At 40.7% G+C, this 16,244-nt stretch overlaps 1 protein-coding gene across 6 annotated transcripts in view; it reads right to left on the reverse strand.

Moving 5' to 3' along the window:
• Positions 1-16,244, reverse strand: part of BBS4 (Bardet-Biedl syndrome 4) — a 48,096-nt gene that overhangs the window by 12,321 nt on the left and 19,531 nt on the right. For 3 of the 6 annotated variants that reach the window (XM_010831384.1, XM_010831382.1, XM_010831383.1), the window contains 5 exons: positions 12,512-12,569; positions 9,289-9,368; positions 7,259-7,322; positions 5,886-5,997; positions 4,347-4,419 (listed from right to left, as the gene is read on the reverse strand). In XM_010831384.1, the coding sequence (XP_010829686.1) occupies positions 4,347-4,419; positions 5,886-5,997; positions 7,259-7,322; positions 9,289-9,368; positions 12,512-12,551 (369 nt within the window). In that variant the 5' untranslated portion in view covers positions 12,552-12,569. The remainder of the gene's footprint in view (positions 1-4,346; positions 4,420-5,885; positions 5,998-7,258; positions 7,323-9,288; positions 9,369-12,511; positions 12,570-16,244) is intronic. The other 3 variants (XM_010831386.1, XM_010831387.1, XM_010831381.1) reach the window with 2 other exon arrangements.

The following is a 16,244-nucleotide window of genomic DNA, read 5'->3' on the forward strand; positions in this document are numbered from 1 at the left end:
ACCAAGGAGGGGAGGGGCAGGGATGAATTGGGAGTAGTGACATATATACACTTCTATAAAAAACAGATAATGAGGACCTACTGTACAGCACAGGGAACTCTACTCAATGCTATCTGGTGACCTAAATGGGAAGGAAACCCAAGGAAGAATTTGAATGGCTGATTCACTTTGCTGTACATCAGAAAATAACACAACATTGTAAAGCAACTATGCTATGCTAAGTCACTTCAGTTGTGTCCGACTCTGTGTGACCCCACAGACGGCAGCCCAACAGGCTCCACCGTCCCTGGGATTCTCCAGGCAAGAACACTGGAGTGGGTTGCCATTTCCTTCTCCAATGCATGAAAGTGAAAAGTGAAAGTGAAGTCGCTCAGTCGTGTCCGACCCTCAGCGACCCCATGGACTGCAGCCCTCCAGGCTCCTCCATCCATGCGATTTTCCAGGCAAAAGTATTGGAGTGGGGTGCCATTATACTCCAATAAAAATAAAGTAAGATTGTGATGACCATTGCACAACTCTGTAAATATATTAAAAAACAATGAATCATCTACTTTTAATAGGTGAATTGCGTGGTATTTGAATTATATATCAATAAAGCTGATAAAAAGAAAGGATTTCCCCGGTGGTCCAGTGGCTAAGAATCAGCCTGACAATGCAGAGGACACTGGTTCAAACCCTGGTCCAGGAAAATTCCACATCTGGGCAACAACTAAGCCCATGCGCCACAACTACTGAGACGGCAGTCTAGAGACTCCCGAGCCACAGCCACTGCGCCCGCATGTCTAGAGTCTGTGCTCTGCAACAAGAAGCCATCACAGGGAGAGGCCTGCACACACAACGAAGAGTAGCCCCTGCTCACTGCAACTAGAGGAAGCCTGAGCACAGCAGCAGAGACCTAGTGCAGCCAAAATAAAGGAATAAATGTTAAAAAAAAAAAAAAAAGAAAAAAGAAATGGTCTCAGATCGCTAAGAAGGGACTATTTTTAAAAAGAAAAAAAAAATTCAACATATATATATATATATATGTAGAGAATCACCATGTACTCATTGTCTTGCTCCAACAACCATCCAATCCATACCCCCACATCCATCCCACTACTTCTGTAAGCAAATACCAGATAATGTTTTATCCACAAATATTTCAGTATGTATTTGGCTTTGCTGGCTCTTCACTACTGCACGTGCTTTCCTCTGGTTGTGGTGAGTGAGGGCTCCTCTCTGGTGCACAGCCTACTCATTATGGTGGCTTCTCCTGTTATGGAGCACGGGCTCCAGGGCACGCAGGCACACGTGGCTCGGTAGTTGTGGTCCCCAGGCTCCAGAGCACGGGCTCACTAGTTGTGGTGCACGGGCTTAGCTGCTGCTTGGCATGTGGGATCTTCCCAGACCAGGACTTGAACCCATGTCTCCTGCATTGGCAGGCACACTCTTTACCACTGAGCCACCAGGGAAGTCCCTCAGTATGTACTTCCAAAGGATAAGATCTCTCTTTTATAAAATCTACCCACAATACCATTATCATACTTGGGAAAAAAAAATTAGTTACTGTTTAATATCTGATATTGAATCATGTTCAATTTCTGATAAATGACTCACATTACAATAAATTTTTCTTAAATCACAATCCAAAATATGTCCACACATTGCCAAGCAGTGGGATTTGAACTCAGGCCTGTCTCTAAAAGTAGGGCTGTAATTCTCCTCTCTCCAACTCCACAAGTACATTCCACTTCATCACCCTTTAAGAATGTACACACGAATCTGGAGAGAGGAGAAATATAGCCTACTTGTCCTTTAATGTCCTGGAAGGTAACTAATGCCCCTTCCCTTTTGAAAACATTTGCCATAGTTATTACTTGGCAAAACAACAGCAATATGCCTTAAACAGACAGCCAAGGAAATTTTTGAAATTTGAAAAGAAAACTAGAACAGATCAGTGTTAAGTTCTGTTTTTCATGGGGTAAGAGGATGCAGCAGACATCCTCCAAGGGCAATTGACACAGTGGAAAAATTACAGGCCTAAAGTGAGGAATTCTGGACTCTAGACCTGAATTCTGGCTCCATTTCTGCCATTACCTCACTGTGCGCCCTTCAGCAGGTCACTCCATCTCCAAAAGCTTCAGCTTCCTCATCTAAAAGTGCAGGAAACCCTCCCTACTTAACAGCTGCTCCAAAAGTCCAATGAGATCATGGCAAGAGGAATTATTCTCCTGCTGCAGCTAGATTGTGGAATACCCCGATGAGTCCAAGAGAGTAGAGCTACAGGTTTTCTACAGGCCACAGGCACCAGTGAAGCATCAGGGCAGAGAATGGATGTTTGAGAAATGACCGCCTCTACTGGCACCAATGGACGTGTTATCCCAGATGAGTAAAACCAAATGAGCTCTTTCAACCAACTGGACATAAACATCCTCCCTTCCCTCCCCAACCCATCCCTGAGCTCACCTGTCTCACTTCCTCTCTATCTCCCTCTATGGACTCATTTTCTCTTCAGCTCAGCCTTTCAAAGTGTTTTTTCCAGGATACCATCCTCAGCTCACTGCAGAGTGATCTCATCCAATTTCATGGTTTTAATCATCACCTTTGTATTGACTCCAAAACATGTGTCTCTATCCCAGAACACTTGAGCTTCACATTTCTATATACAGCCATGTACTAGACACATCTCAATTTAGATACCCTACCAGAAGCTACAATTCATCATGTCCATAATCTTCTGAAAATAGGATTTAATTCTAATTTGTTACCACCACCCTTTCCCCTAACTTGCTTCTCTTCCTTCTTTATTTCCCATAAACCACCAATCCATCTTTGCATCTGCAGCCCAGTGCCTGGCACACAGCTGACATTCACTTGTTGAAAAAAGTGACTAAATGAACAAAAGAGTAACTCACTTTTCCTTTATCTGTAGCTTTACTTTGGCCTTTGGCTATAAAATACTCAATGGCATAAAGACTTAAACATCTCAGTCTTCAGATCTGCAGAAAAGTGACTGACAAACACATCTAAAAAATAATAGGGCCATAAAACTGCAGGGAAAACCCATGCTAGCTCTTTCTACTAATCAATCTAATCCTTCACCCTTCGATATATCTAGGAATCTCCTTCACTCTTAGATGTATCTTTCTAAGAATCACAGGTATTTTGAAAAAACCATCAGCATGAAAAAGAAGAACCAAAATAAAGAGAGGAAGAAAAAGATAATGGTGGAAAGCAGAAGAGAACTTCAAAGGGTCAGAGACATGAAGAGGCAACTGTAAGAAAAGACAAAGTTCTTGAAAATTAAAAATATAATTACTGAAATAAAAAATACTGAGTATGAATATAGCCAAAAACAAAAATGATGATTTGGAAGATATGACTGAGGAAATATCTCTGAATGTACAGCAAAGACAAGGATGTGGAAAATATGAGAGGCAAGTTAGAAGACAATGAGAGCAGATGCAGAACATATGTAACAGAGTAGGGAACGTGTGGCAGATGCTGCTGGTTGCCTCCCTAATGCTCACTCTCTCTGATTACCTTACGAACAGAAACCTAACCACATTCAGAGTGACAGTGTGTTCAACCTAAAATCTATATTTCCCAGTCTTCTTTACAAAACAGGTAGCCAACATAATGTACGTGGAAGTCTATCGGGGATTTCTGGGAAAGTTATACTTTCTTGATAAAGGTTATGTCTTTTTCTCTTTGTTGCCTCCTCTTTCTCCCCACTAGAATGATGATGTGGTGTTAGAGCTGTAGCAGCCATCTTGAAGCCATGAAGAAAAAGTCTCAGTGTTGTTGTCAAATCAATGTCAGTAACGACTTACCTGGGCTTCTTGTTACATAAGAAAAAAGTAAACTCATAATTTGTAAAGTCAGTGTTTAATGTTTTGTTGCAGTTACACACACCCTAAATGATACAGACAATGGAGAGGAAAAAATAATCGAAGAACTACTCAAAAAAAACCACCCCTCTATCCAAAGGCAAGGTCTTTAAAGTGAAAGAGCCAATTGAATGCAAGAGAAAAGAAACACATCATGACAACTATTACTAGTATTTCAGAACTCTAATAGTAAACAGAAAATCCTCAAAGGTTCTAGACAGGAGAGTGGGTTTATCAACAAGAATCAGACTAGTAACAGACTACTCATCAACAATACTTACAGCAAGAAGCTTGGCAGCATTGTCTCCTGAGTTATGAGGAAACCTAATTTTTTATTTTATACCTAGGCCAAATCATCAATCAAGTGTGAGGATAAAATAAAGACAGTTTTGGCATGTAATAACTCAGTAATAAATACAAATGATAGCCCATATGAGAAATGAACCATTAGCATGTTACTAAGAACAAAGAACTTACCCAGTCTTTCTGATTAAGTTTAGCTGCTTCATTATATACTTCAATGGCAGCTTTATGTTTTCCCAAAAGAAATCTGGGGAAGAAACACATTTTCCATAATTATTAACATAAAGCTTTTTATAAGACCAACCCCACTAGTCCCACATTTGACTCATCTAGCCAGCAGAGAATTTTGGAAGCCTCTTCTCTATGACTGGCTTGTGTGGGTTTAGCCAGTGAGACTCTTATATACCAACAGCAGAAGCTCTTGGTAGGGACAGAGCTGGTAGCTATTCCAAGGCCTTGGTTCCATTCTATACCAATTTTAGTGAAAGCGTTAGTTGCTTAGTCGTGTCCAACTCTGCAACCCCATGGACTGTAGCTTGCCCAGCTCCTCTGTCCATGGAATTCTCCAGGCAAGAATACTGGAGTTGGTAGCCATTCCCTTCTCCAGGGGATCTTCCTGACCCAGGGATTGAACCCAGGTCTCCTGTGTCTCCTGCATTGCAGGTGGATTGTTTACCATCTGAGCCACTGGGGAAGCCCCAATTTTAATCAAAGTCTTGTGTATTTTCCCCAATGTACAATAAATGTAGACCAAGAAACAAGCCAAATTAATTCTACGTTAAACAAGAATTGCCACAATTTTTCATCATCATGTATTAGGAACATGTCCTTCTCTTCCAAACTAAGTCTCTTTCCTTGATACTAATTCTGGAGACACAGGAGAGAATCAGCCTCTGTACAAAGACAATGCAGGTATCGATGACACTGCAGGTTAGAAAGTGAGGGTGGGAACTCCACAGATCACACTCTACTACTCTGGAGTAGTAAAGCTGCTGCTGCTACGTCGCTTCAGTCGTGTCCGACTCTGCGCGACTCCCATAGATGGCAGCCCACCAGGCTCCCCTGTCCCTGGGATTCTCCAGGCAAGAACACTGGAGTCGGTTGCCATATGCTTCTCCAATGCATGAAAGTGAAAAGTGAAAGTGAAGTCGCTCCGTGTCCAACTCTTAGTGACCCCATGGACTGCAGCCCACCAGGCTCCTCTGTCCATGGGATTTTCCAGGCAAGAGTACTGGAGTGGGGTGCCATTGCCTTCTCCAAGTAGTAAAGCTATTAGTACTTAAAAGCTTATAAAGATTCTAGAGAGTGCCAGAATCCAGGAGCCTTCAGAGGCTTAACAAACACTTAAACACTACAAAACAGAACAAACACTTAACAAACACTACAAAACTACTGTGTATATAGTATTATGCTAAGTATTGGAACAGTAGGCAAGAAAAATTCCATGGGTTGGCAATATGATTAGGGTACTTGAAGCACAAAATGTTACTATTTGAGAAATACTATCAGCGTTCTCCTATCAAACTAGAATATGCAGTATTTGAAATACTCAGTTGCTTTATACTGGTTATCTCATTTTATCAAATTTCAAAATTAATCCACACTCTTCAAAGTGAATTCGTTACACTTCTCTGTAAGCAAGCCCCAGCCTGAGAATGCACTTTACACTATTCTCCACCAGTGCCCGAAGGCCTCCAGGCTGCCAATACTTACAAAGATCTGGCCACCTGCTTGAGGTTATCAGCACACTGAGGGCTGAGAAAAGCACACATCTGAAAGAGTCTTAGGGATTCTTGGATATTTCCTTCCAGGCGAAATATCAAAGCTGCCAAGAGAGAGAAAACACAGAAAATAAAATCATGTTCTAAGAATGGAGCCTGCCATGTGAAAAACTGGAGAAAGAGGGAAGTAGGAAATCTTATCAAAGAAACCCCTTGGATAACTGTGTCTTAAAATACAATCAGATATGACTTCAGATGGATTGAAACAAGCAGCAAAGTTGGTGATGAGCTAAAACCTTTTTTTAAGGTATCTGGGACCTACCTATTTCTCCACTCCCAGCTTCCAACAGGCAGATAATCGGGTGCCTTGTAAATTATTCCAGAAACTCTTCACTGTAAGAAATTCTTATAGCTCCTATCAGATGCGCTATTTATCACGATAATTCCAACTTCACCTGATAGTTTTCAGAGAGTACACCCAAATGGGGCAAGTGCAATCAAAAACCCAAGTCCAACAAGGAGATGCTGGCAAAGAATGCAGTAATATTTCAGAGTTGGTTCTCAGTCTAGCAACCAATCAGAATCAATCATTTTCCTAGGCCTAAGTTTTCAGAAGATTTACATGCTTAAGTAGTATGAGGCACTGTAAGTCTGGAACTGGTGATATTGGGAATAAATAAGCATTATTTTGCCACAATGTCCTAGATATGTTAATGTATTACCAATTACATCAGAAAATTGCATATTAATTAACTGCATATTAATCTGAAGACTACAAATGCAGAGTGGGAAACAAAACCATTCATTTACATCAAAGAGTCAGAAAGTTCCTGGTGCCCAAGTAGCAACCAAGGACGCTACTTGGGCACCACAGAGTAAAATTCCAGTCAATCCCTCTAATCCCTATATTATTCAGTCCCTATAATATTTGATTTCTGATGACTTCCATTTATTCTCTGCTTTGTCCTGTATACCTCTAAGCTTCTTCCCTTCCCTGACTCCCGTACAAAAAATCCTCAAGCTTTTTCTCATCTCTTCTAGCTTGACTGCAAAGAATTCTTGAAAAGCCTCTTCTGGGCCCAACACTGCTGCAGGAGGCAGCGACCCTAACAACAATTCTGAAAAACACGAGCCAGAAACTAGAATAGGGGTGAAGGGCAGTAGCAAGCTTTTTAACAGAACTAGTCATTTCTGAGGTCAGATCCAGCACAATGATTATGTTCTGATTTCAAAAAAACAGTAATACTAAGCAAGAGATTTGTGGAACATTTACTTGCATTTAAGTATTTCATAAGTTGTTCTTTTTCCAGAATCTAGGCAGAGTGTGCATTTCTCTAGCAAGAAGAGAAGAAATATATGTCTCACCTTGGACGTAGATAGCATATTCACATAACCCGTGAGTCTCCTGAAGCTGTTCTTTGATAACAGCCTGAAAAAGAAACAAACAATACTTCTGAGTAGTGGTTAAGTGTCTTCAAGTGTTTTTAAGTACAGGAAGACATGGACACCTGTCTGCTGTCACCCTGTTTGATCTATACGCTGAGCACATCATGAGAAATGCCAGGCTGGATAAGTTACAAGCTGGAATCAAGATAGGTGGGAGAAATATCAAAAACCTCAGATATGCAAACGGTACCACCCTGATGGCAGAGAGCGAGGGGGAACTGGAAGGCCTCTTGATGAGGGTGACGGGGGAGAGCGGAAGAGCCGGCTTAAAACTAAATATTGACAAAACTAGATCCTGCCATCCCCCCAGCAGATGCAGGGGGAGAAATGTGGAAATAGTGACAGATTTCCTCTTCTAGGGCTCTAAGATCACTGTGGATGGTGACTGCAACCACGAAATCAGAGGACATTTCCTTCTTGGTAGGAAAGCTATGACAAACCTAAACAGTGTGTTGAAAAGCAGAGACACTGCTCTGCCAACAAAGGCCCAAGTAGTCAAGGCTGTGGTCTTCCCAGTGGTCACATACAGTTATGAGAGGTGGACCATAAAGAAGGCAGAGCGCCAAAGAGTTGATGCCTTCGCACTGTGGTGCTGGAGAGGACTCCTGAGAGTCCCTTGGACAGCAAGGAGATCAAACCAGTCAATCTTAAGGGAAATCAGCCCTGAATATTCACTGGAAGGACAGACACTGAGGCTGAGACTCCAGTATTTTGGTTGTCTGATGCGAACAGCCAGCCTCACAGGAGAGCTCCTTGATGCTGGGAAGGATTGAGGGTGGAGGGAGAAGAGGGCGTCGGAGGATGGGATGGCTGGATGGCATCACTGATGCAATGGACATGAACTTGAGCAAACTCTGGGAGATGGTGATTGACAGAGAAGCCTGGTATGTTGCAATCCACAGGATCACAAAGAGTCAGACACAACTGAACAACAAGACATGGACAAGGAGTATATGTGAGGAATCAAGGGATAGGAAAAAAGCAGCAATAGGTATGGAAGGAAGCAGGTAAATTTGGCTACAGAAAAGTTGAATTTGAAATGTCTGTGAAGCATTCAGTACGCATCAGACTGATCTGGCAATCAGGAAGAAGTGTGCAGAACAAGCAAAGAAAAGAGTCAAGGATAGTACACAGGGACGGCCCTAATTCTTAAGAAACAAACAAAGGAAGAGAAGCCGAAAGAAAGGAAACAGAAAAAGTGGTCAATAAAGGAAAGGGGAAATAAGGATAGTATCACAGAAGGAAAAAAAAACTTTCCAAATCCATACTGGAACAAAACATTGCTAGTTCTTTGCACTGCTGTGGGTACAAATGTGACAGGTACAAAAATCACAACCTTAAAAGCATTACAAAGCTCTGAATGCCAAAAAAAGACAATACCAAGGATATATTTTGCATGATGATACTATTCTCTGCCAGCAAGTATGTAACATATATACTGTCACCAAAGATACAGTTTAGAAAAAAGAAAATACAAATGGTTTTAAAATATACAAAGGATCAAGCTCACCACAAGAATTATGAAATAAAAGTGAAACACCATTTTTCACCTATCCAAAGATCAAAAAGTTAAACACTATGCTGACTTGAACATATGCTCTCTACCATAAGACCAACACGTCCCAGAGAGTAGCAGCTCCTTCAGCCTGGTCTTGAAAAGGGAAGACACATGGAGCACACTGGAACCTGCTCCACAGACTATGGCTAAACCCCGCCAACCATAGCCGATCTGAAGGCCCACGAGGAATAAATAAGGCCACTGACATTCTGAGGTTGTTTGTTAAGCAGCATTATCACAGCAAAAGCTAACTGATACACAAAATGTGAAGAAACAAGATTTCACACATTATTAAAATAACGGGTTACTACCTGCCATACAAACTGAGTGACAGAGACAGATGCTTAATCAAAGCCTGCCTCTCGTGTTCTCTATCACTGCAGCCTCTCACCTTGCATGCTTCATAATCCTTCTGGATATAATAGAGATGTATCAACCAGTTCTGCTTCTCCAAAATAGGAAACTCCGGAGCTGGGTAGCATATTTTGACAAAAACAAACAGTCATTGTTAGGTTTTCTCCTTGAGCATTGTCCTCATGTCTAAACTAACCAAAAGGAGACTGTAATATCATGTTAAATTCTTCATGCTGCTGACCATTTTTAACCAAAGTGTATTAAAAATGTGTGGATTATTACATTAAGAGATACTTGTCCTACTAGTACAAATTCAAATATATTCCTGTAAAGTTTGTGTGGTTCATAATATCAGTTTCTCAACTGATAACTTGCCTGAAGGGGAAAACAGAATCATTCCTTCCCTCTTTTCCTTTCTCTCTCTTCCGGGTTTTGGTAGGTGAATAAAATGACTTTCCAAAAGATATTTCAGGAGTATTACTAACAAAATATATATAACATAGTTAATATCACATCTAACAGATCAGAGGACCAAAAATAGCTAAACACAGTCTTAGCAATAGCTCAAATGTGAAACGTTATACTGTTGCCCAGTTATGAGAAGTCAACAAGGAGAAAAATATTTCAGACACCTCAGACACTGAAAATGATTCACAATAGAGAAACTATGAGTTACTATTTCTTTGAATTCAATTAAATTATAGGTAAAAATTCATTAAGAAGTTAACTTTTCTATGGTAAAAAGGGAGACAGTTATTCACATCAACCTCAGAACAGTGGAGACCTCAAGGAAGAAGGAAGAATGAATTAGAAATCAATAAAAAGGAGAATTAAACTCTTTAATGCTTTAGCTATCAAAAAAATTAAAAGCTCTAAAATATATAAGTCTAAATGTTTTTATTTATTAAATCTGGCCTGTAAGCACATGGGTATTTGTTATTTTTTATGCATTTTAATACATGTTTGAGGTATTCCCTGATTAGTTTAATGGTCACTTTTTTTTTTGGCCACACCACACCACATATGGGATCTTAGTTCCAAGACTACAGATGAAACCTGCATCCCCTACAGTGGAGACTGAACCACTGGACCACGGGGGAAGTTTTGGTGTTCCCTTATTTTTCAAAATGTAAAAAAAAGGGTACACCAGGGGAAGAAAGGGAAATGATTTGTAATCATTCTGTTCCAGAACCATAGGCGATATAACAACAAAAAACCCAAGACTTACATGTGCATAATATTAATAATGATGGGAAGGAAAAAAGCTTACTGTGACCCAGAATTAATGTTGAAAGTGAAAGTCACTCAGTCATGTCTGACTCTTTGTGACCCCATGGACCATACAGTCCATGGAATTCTCCAGGCCAGAATACTGGAGTGGGTAGCCTTTTCCTTCTCCAGAGGATCTTCCCAACTCAGGGATCAAACCCAGGTCTCCCACATTGCAGGAGGATTCTTTACCAAGCTGAGCCACAATTAAGAATGCTTTTTTCTTTTCCAATAGGGAATAACAATGGAGTTTATAAAGTGAAATTATGACAGAAATATGGATATGATTTTATAAAGAAGAAGAAAGAAAAAAAGATTAAATGTTAAGCAACCTAACTCTTCATTTTCCAATTACCCACATTCTCTGACTAGGATCACCCTTCTTCTAGTCAGTAGGGCTTATGTGAGACTCTTCAAAGACTTTTTTTTCCTTCCTTCTCTTCCCCTGCGCCCCATCAAACATCAGATATTAGCCATTCCTGTTCTGCCTAACCATTTCCAAAGTTAAATTTCCTACAGAAGACCACACAAATCATCAAGCTTAAAGGCAGATGTGAGTGGGTGTGTATGCAATCTTAAAGTAAGTCTCAACTGTATGACCTACCTCACTGTTACCTACCCCTTTTCTGAAGGAAAGGAGACACTGAATCCTTTGAGTTTATAATATCACTATCACTGCTTCTATAGCCTAAAGAAAATTTATAAAATGCAAATTTGAGTCTTTCTTATTATTAAAATCTTGGACTTCCTGGGTGACACTAGTGATAAAGAACCTGCCAGCCAACACAGGAGACACAAGAGATGCAGGTTCAATCCCTGGGTTGGGAAGAGCCCCTGGAGAAGGGCATGGCAACCCACTCCAGTATTCTTGCCTGGAGAATGCCATGGACAGAGGACTCTAGTAGGCTACAGTCCAAAGGTTCGCAAAGAGTTGGACATGACTGAAACAACTTAGCACACACACACACACAGTATTATTAAAATCTTACAATAAAGGATGAACTATTTTTTGTGTTCCATGGGTGACGAATGGGAGAAAAAAAAAGTTCAATTTGTAAAGTATCTCAAGGGCCCAGAGGCTCATGAAATACAGTAGGAATTAGAAGAAGGGAAAGCACCACCAAATTCAAGTGCCTAACAGTCATTTCTGGAGAAGGCGATGGCACCCCACTCCAGTACTCTTGCCTGGAAAATCCCATGGACACAGGAGCCTGGTGGGCTGCAGTCCATGGAGTTGCTAAGAGTCGGACACGACTGAGTGACTCCACTTTCACTTTTCTGCATTGGAGAAGGAAATGGCAACCCACTCCAGTGTTCTTGCCTGGAGAATCCCAGGGACGGGGGAGCTTGGTGGGCTGCCGTCTATGGGGTCGCAGAGAGTCAGACAAGTGACTTAGCAGCAGCAGCAGCAGCAACAGTCATTTCACACTCTTGATGATAGCTTGTCTAAAAGTTAAAAGAACTCTAGGTTCACCAAAGACTTTACAGATCATTACAGTGATCTGTAATATTGTCCTATTACTGTGTAATCTTGGAAAACTTAGTTTCCTCATCTATAAAAAACTCATTCATTCAACAAATATTCACTGAGTACCAACCACATGCCAGGCACTGTTCTAGGCAATGGGGATACAAAAGTGAACAAAACTGATTATAAGCTTCCGGGGAGCTTGTAATCAGGGCAGAGTTGGGGGCTGGTAAGACACTACTAGCAGAAGGGACAGATGATAATAAAATACCCATTATTAGTGAGTGATATATTCCTCACACTTAAGTAGAAGGATCAGGGGATAAAATATCCCCCCCGAGTTGTGAGGACTGAATGACAATACACATAAAGAGATTCGAGTACTGTCTGGTACACAGTAAGCCCTAAAGAAGGGCTAGCTGTGGATGTTATTTTTATGATTATTATTAGTCAGTTTTGAAGATGAGGAAATTCTAGATACCACAGAAATCCCTATGAATCCTGAATTTAGTTAGAATTTTACCTGTAAATGTGTAAGCTGAATTTCTTGTACTCCAGATCATTGCTCAGTCAAATTCCACCTACAAACAGGGATACTGGTTCACACATGCTTTCGCAAGTATTAGGAGAATTACCTATTTGATAGATCCTAAAAACAATAAGACATTTAAGTGCAAAGTAGAGCCTCCTCCTGTATTTTATAGCAGAGCAAGGTAGTCATCTCCCATGCTACACTAAATTTAGGAGTCTATATTACCATGGAGGTCAGGTAACCAGCTGATGAGATAATGACACAGTAAGTTTTTCAGCTGTTTGTAAAGAAGATCTCACTCAGCACACTGCCCCCTCCCATTTTTTATCAAGACAAGGTAGAGCCTTTCAGGTGACTGTAAAAAGACCTGATTCACATCTCCAGCTCCCACATAGCTCTCCACCATCACCAAGGCAGTGGCGGCGGAAGGCTGGTGACCTGGCAACAATACTCCCTTGCCCTTCTCTTCTCCTGTCCCCATTCCACTCTTTTGTGACGTCTCTTTCTTTCCTCCTCTTAAGAATACACCAGACACGTCTTAAACAATTCCATAACCAAACAAACATGACATCACAAGAATTCTTCCCTGTAATTTGCCCTATTGTATTTTTATTCATAAAAATAACCAAAATTCAAAACTTTACATTACATTGATTAACGGTAGTGAATAGCACCCTGGATATACAAATGTTGTTGCTTAGTAACTAAGTCACGTCCGACTCTTTGCAACCTCATGGACAGCAGCATGCCAGGATTTCCTGTCCTTCACTCTCTCTTGGGAGTTTGCTCAAACTCATGTACATTGAGTTGATGATGCCATCAACCATCTCATCCTCTGTTGCCCCCCGCTCCTTCTGCCCTTGATCTTTCCCAGCATCTGGGATGTTGAGCAGAAAATTATTGTGCTTTAAATTTTTAATTAAAAAATTTTCTACAATGACTAAAGCTTTTGTAAGTACATTATAAATGAACACTTCTTTGGTAACAGATCTCATTAAGGAGAAGACACGTTGCACATAGGATTTTTACATGTAGAAGTCCAATCTTCAATCAGTAACAGACTTCTGTGGGACTTACAGCAAGTAATTTAAGTCTCTGGGCCTCCATTTTCCCCCTATAATTTTCACTGGAGAAATTATGAAAAATCTGCAAGTAGTTATTCAACAAGTTAATTTCCTCATGTTAAAATAGGAACTATAATACTTTTCTACCTCAGTATATTACTGGGGACATCAAAAGAAATAACAAATCTTGAAATATGGAAGGCATTTTTGTTATATCAATTTGAGCTCTGTATCAGACAGGGTCTAATGAGGAAACAGAAACTACTTGAGGATTTAAAACAGAAGGGCTTCAATGCAGCGAACAGGTGAGGGCAGAAATGAGAACCAACGGGGGAACAGTGATGCAAATCAGAGGTTAGCATGGGAACAAGTCACTACCACCTCTGAACTGAGGGAAAAAACGAGGGAGTGTATTGCTACCAGTACCTAAGGCTGAGCTTACCTGGAAGAAGCTCAAAGCATATGGCCTGACTGCCAGAAGCAACAAGAGACGCTTCAGAAGCCACGCTACTCCTCCAACTTCCCAAAGCAGAGAGAAAGAAGGGAAAGCCCTGTCTTCTCCTTCCTCCCACCCTCCAGTCTCCTGCCAGTTCCCCTCACTTGCTAATCCAGCCAGAAACTGTGCTGACACCACAGCCTAGGAAGGAATGAAGCCCGCAAGGGTCTGCTCCTCACAATACTCAGCAGAGAAGGGAAGGGTGAGGAACGGACTTGAGGGCAAACAGCTCCAGGATCAGCAGAAATGCCACCTCTGCTCAGAAATATAAATGAGGATGAAGGAGGCAGAAACTAGACCGACTCAGCAGTCACCCAAGGGTACGTGCTAGAAGACAGCGTTATAAAAAAAATATTAAACTGCTACCTATCCAACAGGTTTGCCTCTCATGAACATAAACTGGGATGAGGAAGAAAGGAACAATTCATATAACAGATTATGGTTTTACTACATACCCTGTGTGCATGTGTGCTTAGCTGTGTCCGAATCTTTTCAATCCCATGGACTATAACCCTCCAGGCTCCTCTGTCCATGGCATTTTACAGGCAGTACTGGAATGGCTTGCCATCTCCTCCTCCATGGGATCTTCCCAACCCAGGGATCGAATCTGCATCTGTTGCATTGCGGGTGGATTCTTTACCACTCCACCACTGAGGAAGCCCTTACTATATACCCTAGATTATTTTAAACTATCTTACTTTCTAAAATCAAAACTTAATTCCCCATATTTATATATGATATTTTTATACATTTATATGGCTTACTTATATCTATAATAATATGAACATTAATTTATATATATATATAGTGCAAAGTGTTTTCTCCCTTATTATTCCACTGAATATTCCCATGAGGCTAGTGAGTCATACAATTTTGGGACTATTCACAAATGAGGAAATTAAGATTCCAGAGGTTAAGTGATTTGCCTATATTCAAGAGCTTATTAATGGGAAAGGCAGGGCTATATCCCAGGCCTCCAAATTACTCATTTAACCACAGCAAGTTTCTGTCCCAATTGTAAAGAACTTTCCAATTTTATACATTTTAACACTGGAAAGTCCTTTATAATTGGGATGAAACTTGGTGTAGTTAAATGAGTAACTTAGCAACACAAAATTAATAATGATATCAAAGTTTTCCTATTACCAAAAAAAGCAGAACAGGACTTTTGACATATTATGATAGCAAGATTTTCAATTAAAAAAAAAATTAAAACAACCCTACATACATACAGTAAAAATAAAACTGAAAGGACAGAGAGAATATTAAAGACTCTGTCCATTCCTCCTCCTCGCTAGAAAGTGAGTTATTTTCTAAGGAATTTCTATGCATAATTAGGCATATGGGAAAGTGTACACATACACAAAGGGGATTATATTAAATGTATTTGGAAACGTTGCTCATATCTACTGAACTTAAGTACATCCTTCCCAGTGACCCAGCAATCCTGCTACTAAGTGTACATAAGTACAAATCCTGCTACATAAGTGTACCAAAAAAAACATACACTTTAAGGATGGCATTATGCGTAACATCTCAAAATGAAAGTATCCCAAATGTTCATTCCAAGTAAAGTGAATAAACTGGGCTATCAACCCATAATGCAATACTATGTTATAATGGAAAAAACAGCCATTATTGCATGCAACAAGATACATGAATACCAAAAAGATAATTTTGAGCAAAAGAGTCAGATACTGAAATGTATACACTGAATGATTCCATCCACTTATATAAAGTTCAAAAGTAGGTAAAACCCTAAATACCTAAGTAACCATCTTTGAGAGGAGTAGTTAATGACTGGTAGGGGGTATCCTGCCTGGAAAATCCCATGGGCGGAGGAGTCTGGTGGGCTGCAGTCCATGGGGTCGCTAAGAGTCGCTCTGACTGAGCGACTTCACTTTCACTTTTCACTTTCATGCGTTGGAGAAGGAAATGGCAACCCACTCCAGTGTTCTTGCCTGAAGAATCCCAGGGACGGCGGGGCCTGGTGGGCTGCTGTCTATGGGGTCACGCAGAGTCGGACACGACTGAAGCAACTTAGCAGCAGCAGCAGCAGGGGGTATGAGGGAGGCCTCTGAGATGTTGATGATGTTCTATAATTTAATCAAGATGGTGAGTACAAGGACTTCCTTGGTGGCACAGTGGATAAGAAAATCCGCCT

This window comes from Bison bison, unplaced genomic scaffold (assembly GCF_000754665.1).
Source record: "Bison bison bison isolate TAMUID 2011002044 unplaced genomic scaffold, Bison_UMD1.0 scf7180017864526, whole genome shotgun sequence".
Taxonomy (NCBI): domain Eukaryota; kingdom Metazoa; phylum Chordata; class Mammalia; order Artiodactyla; family Bovidae; genus Bison; species Bison bison.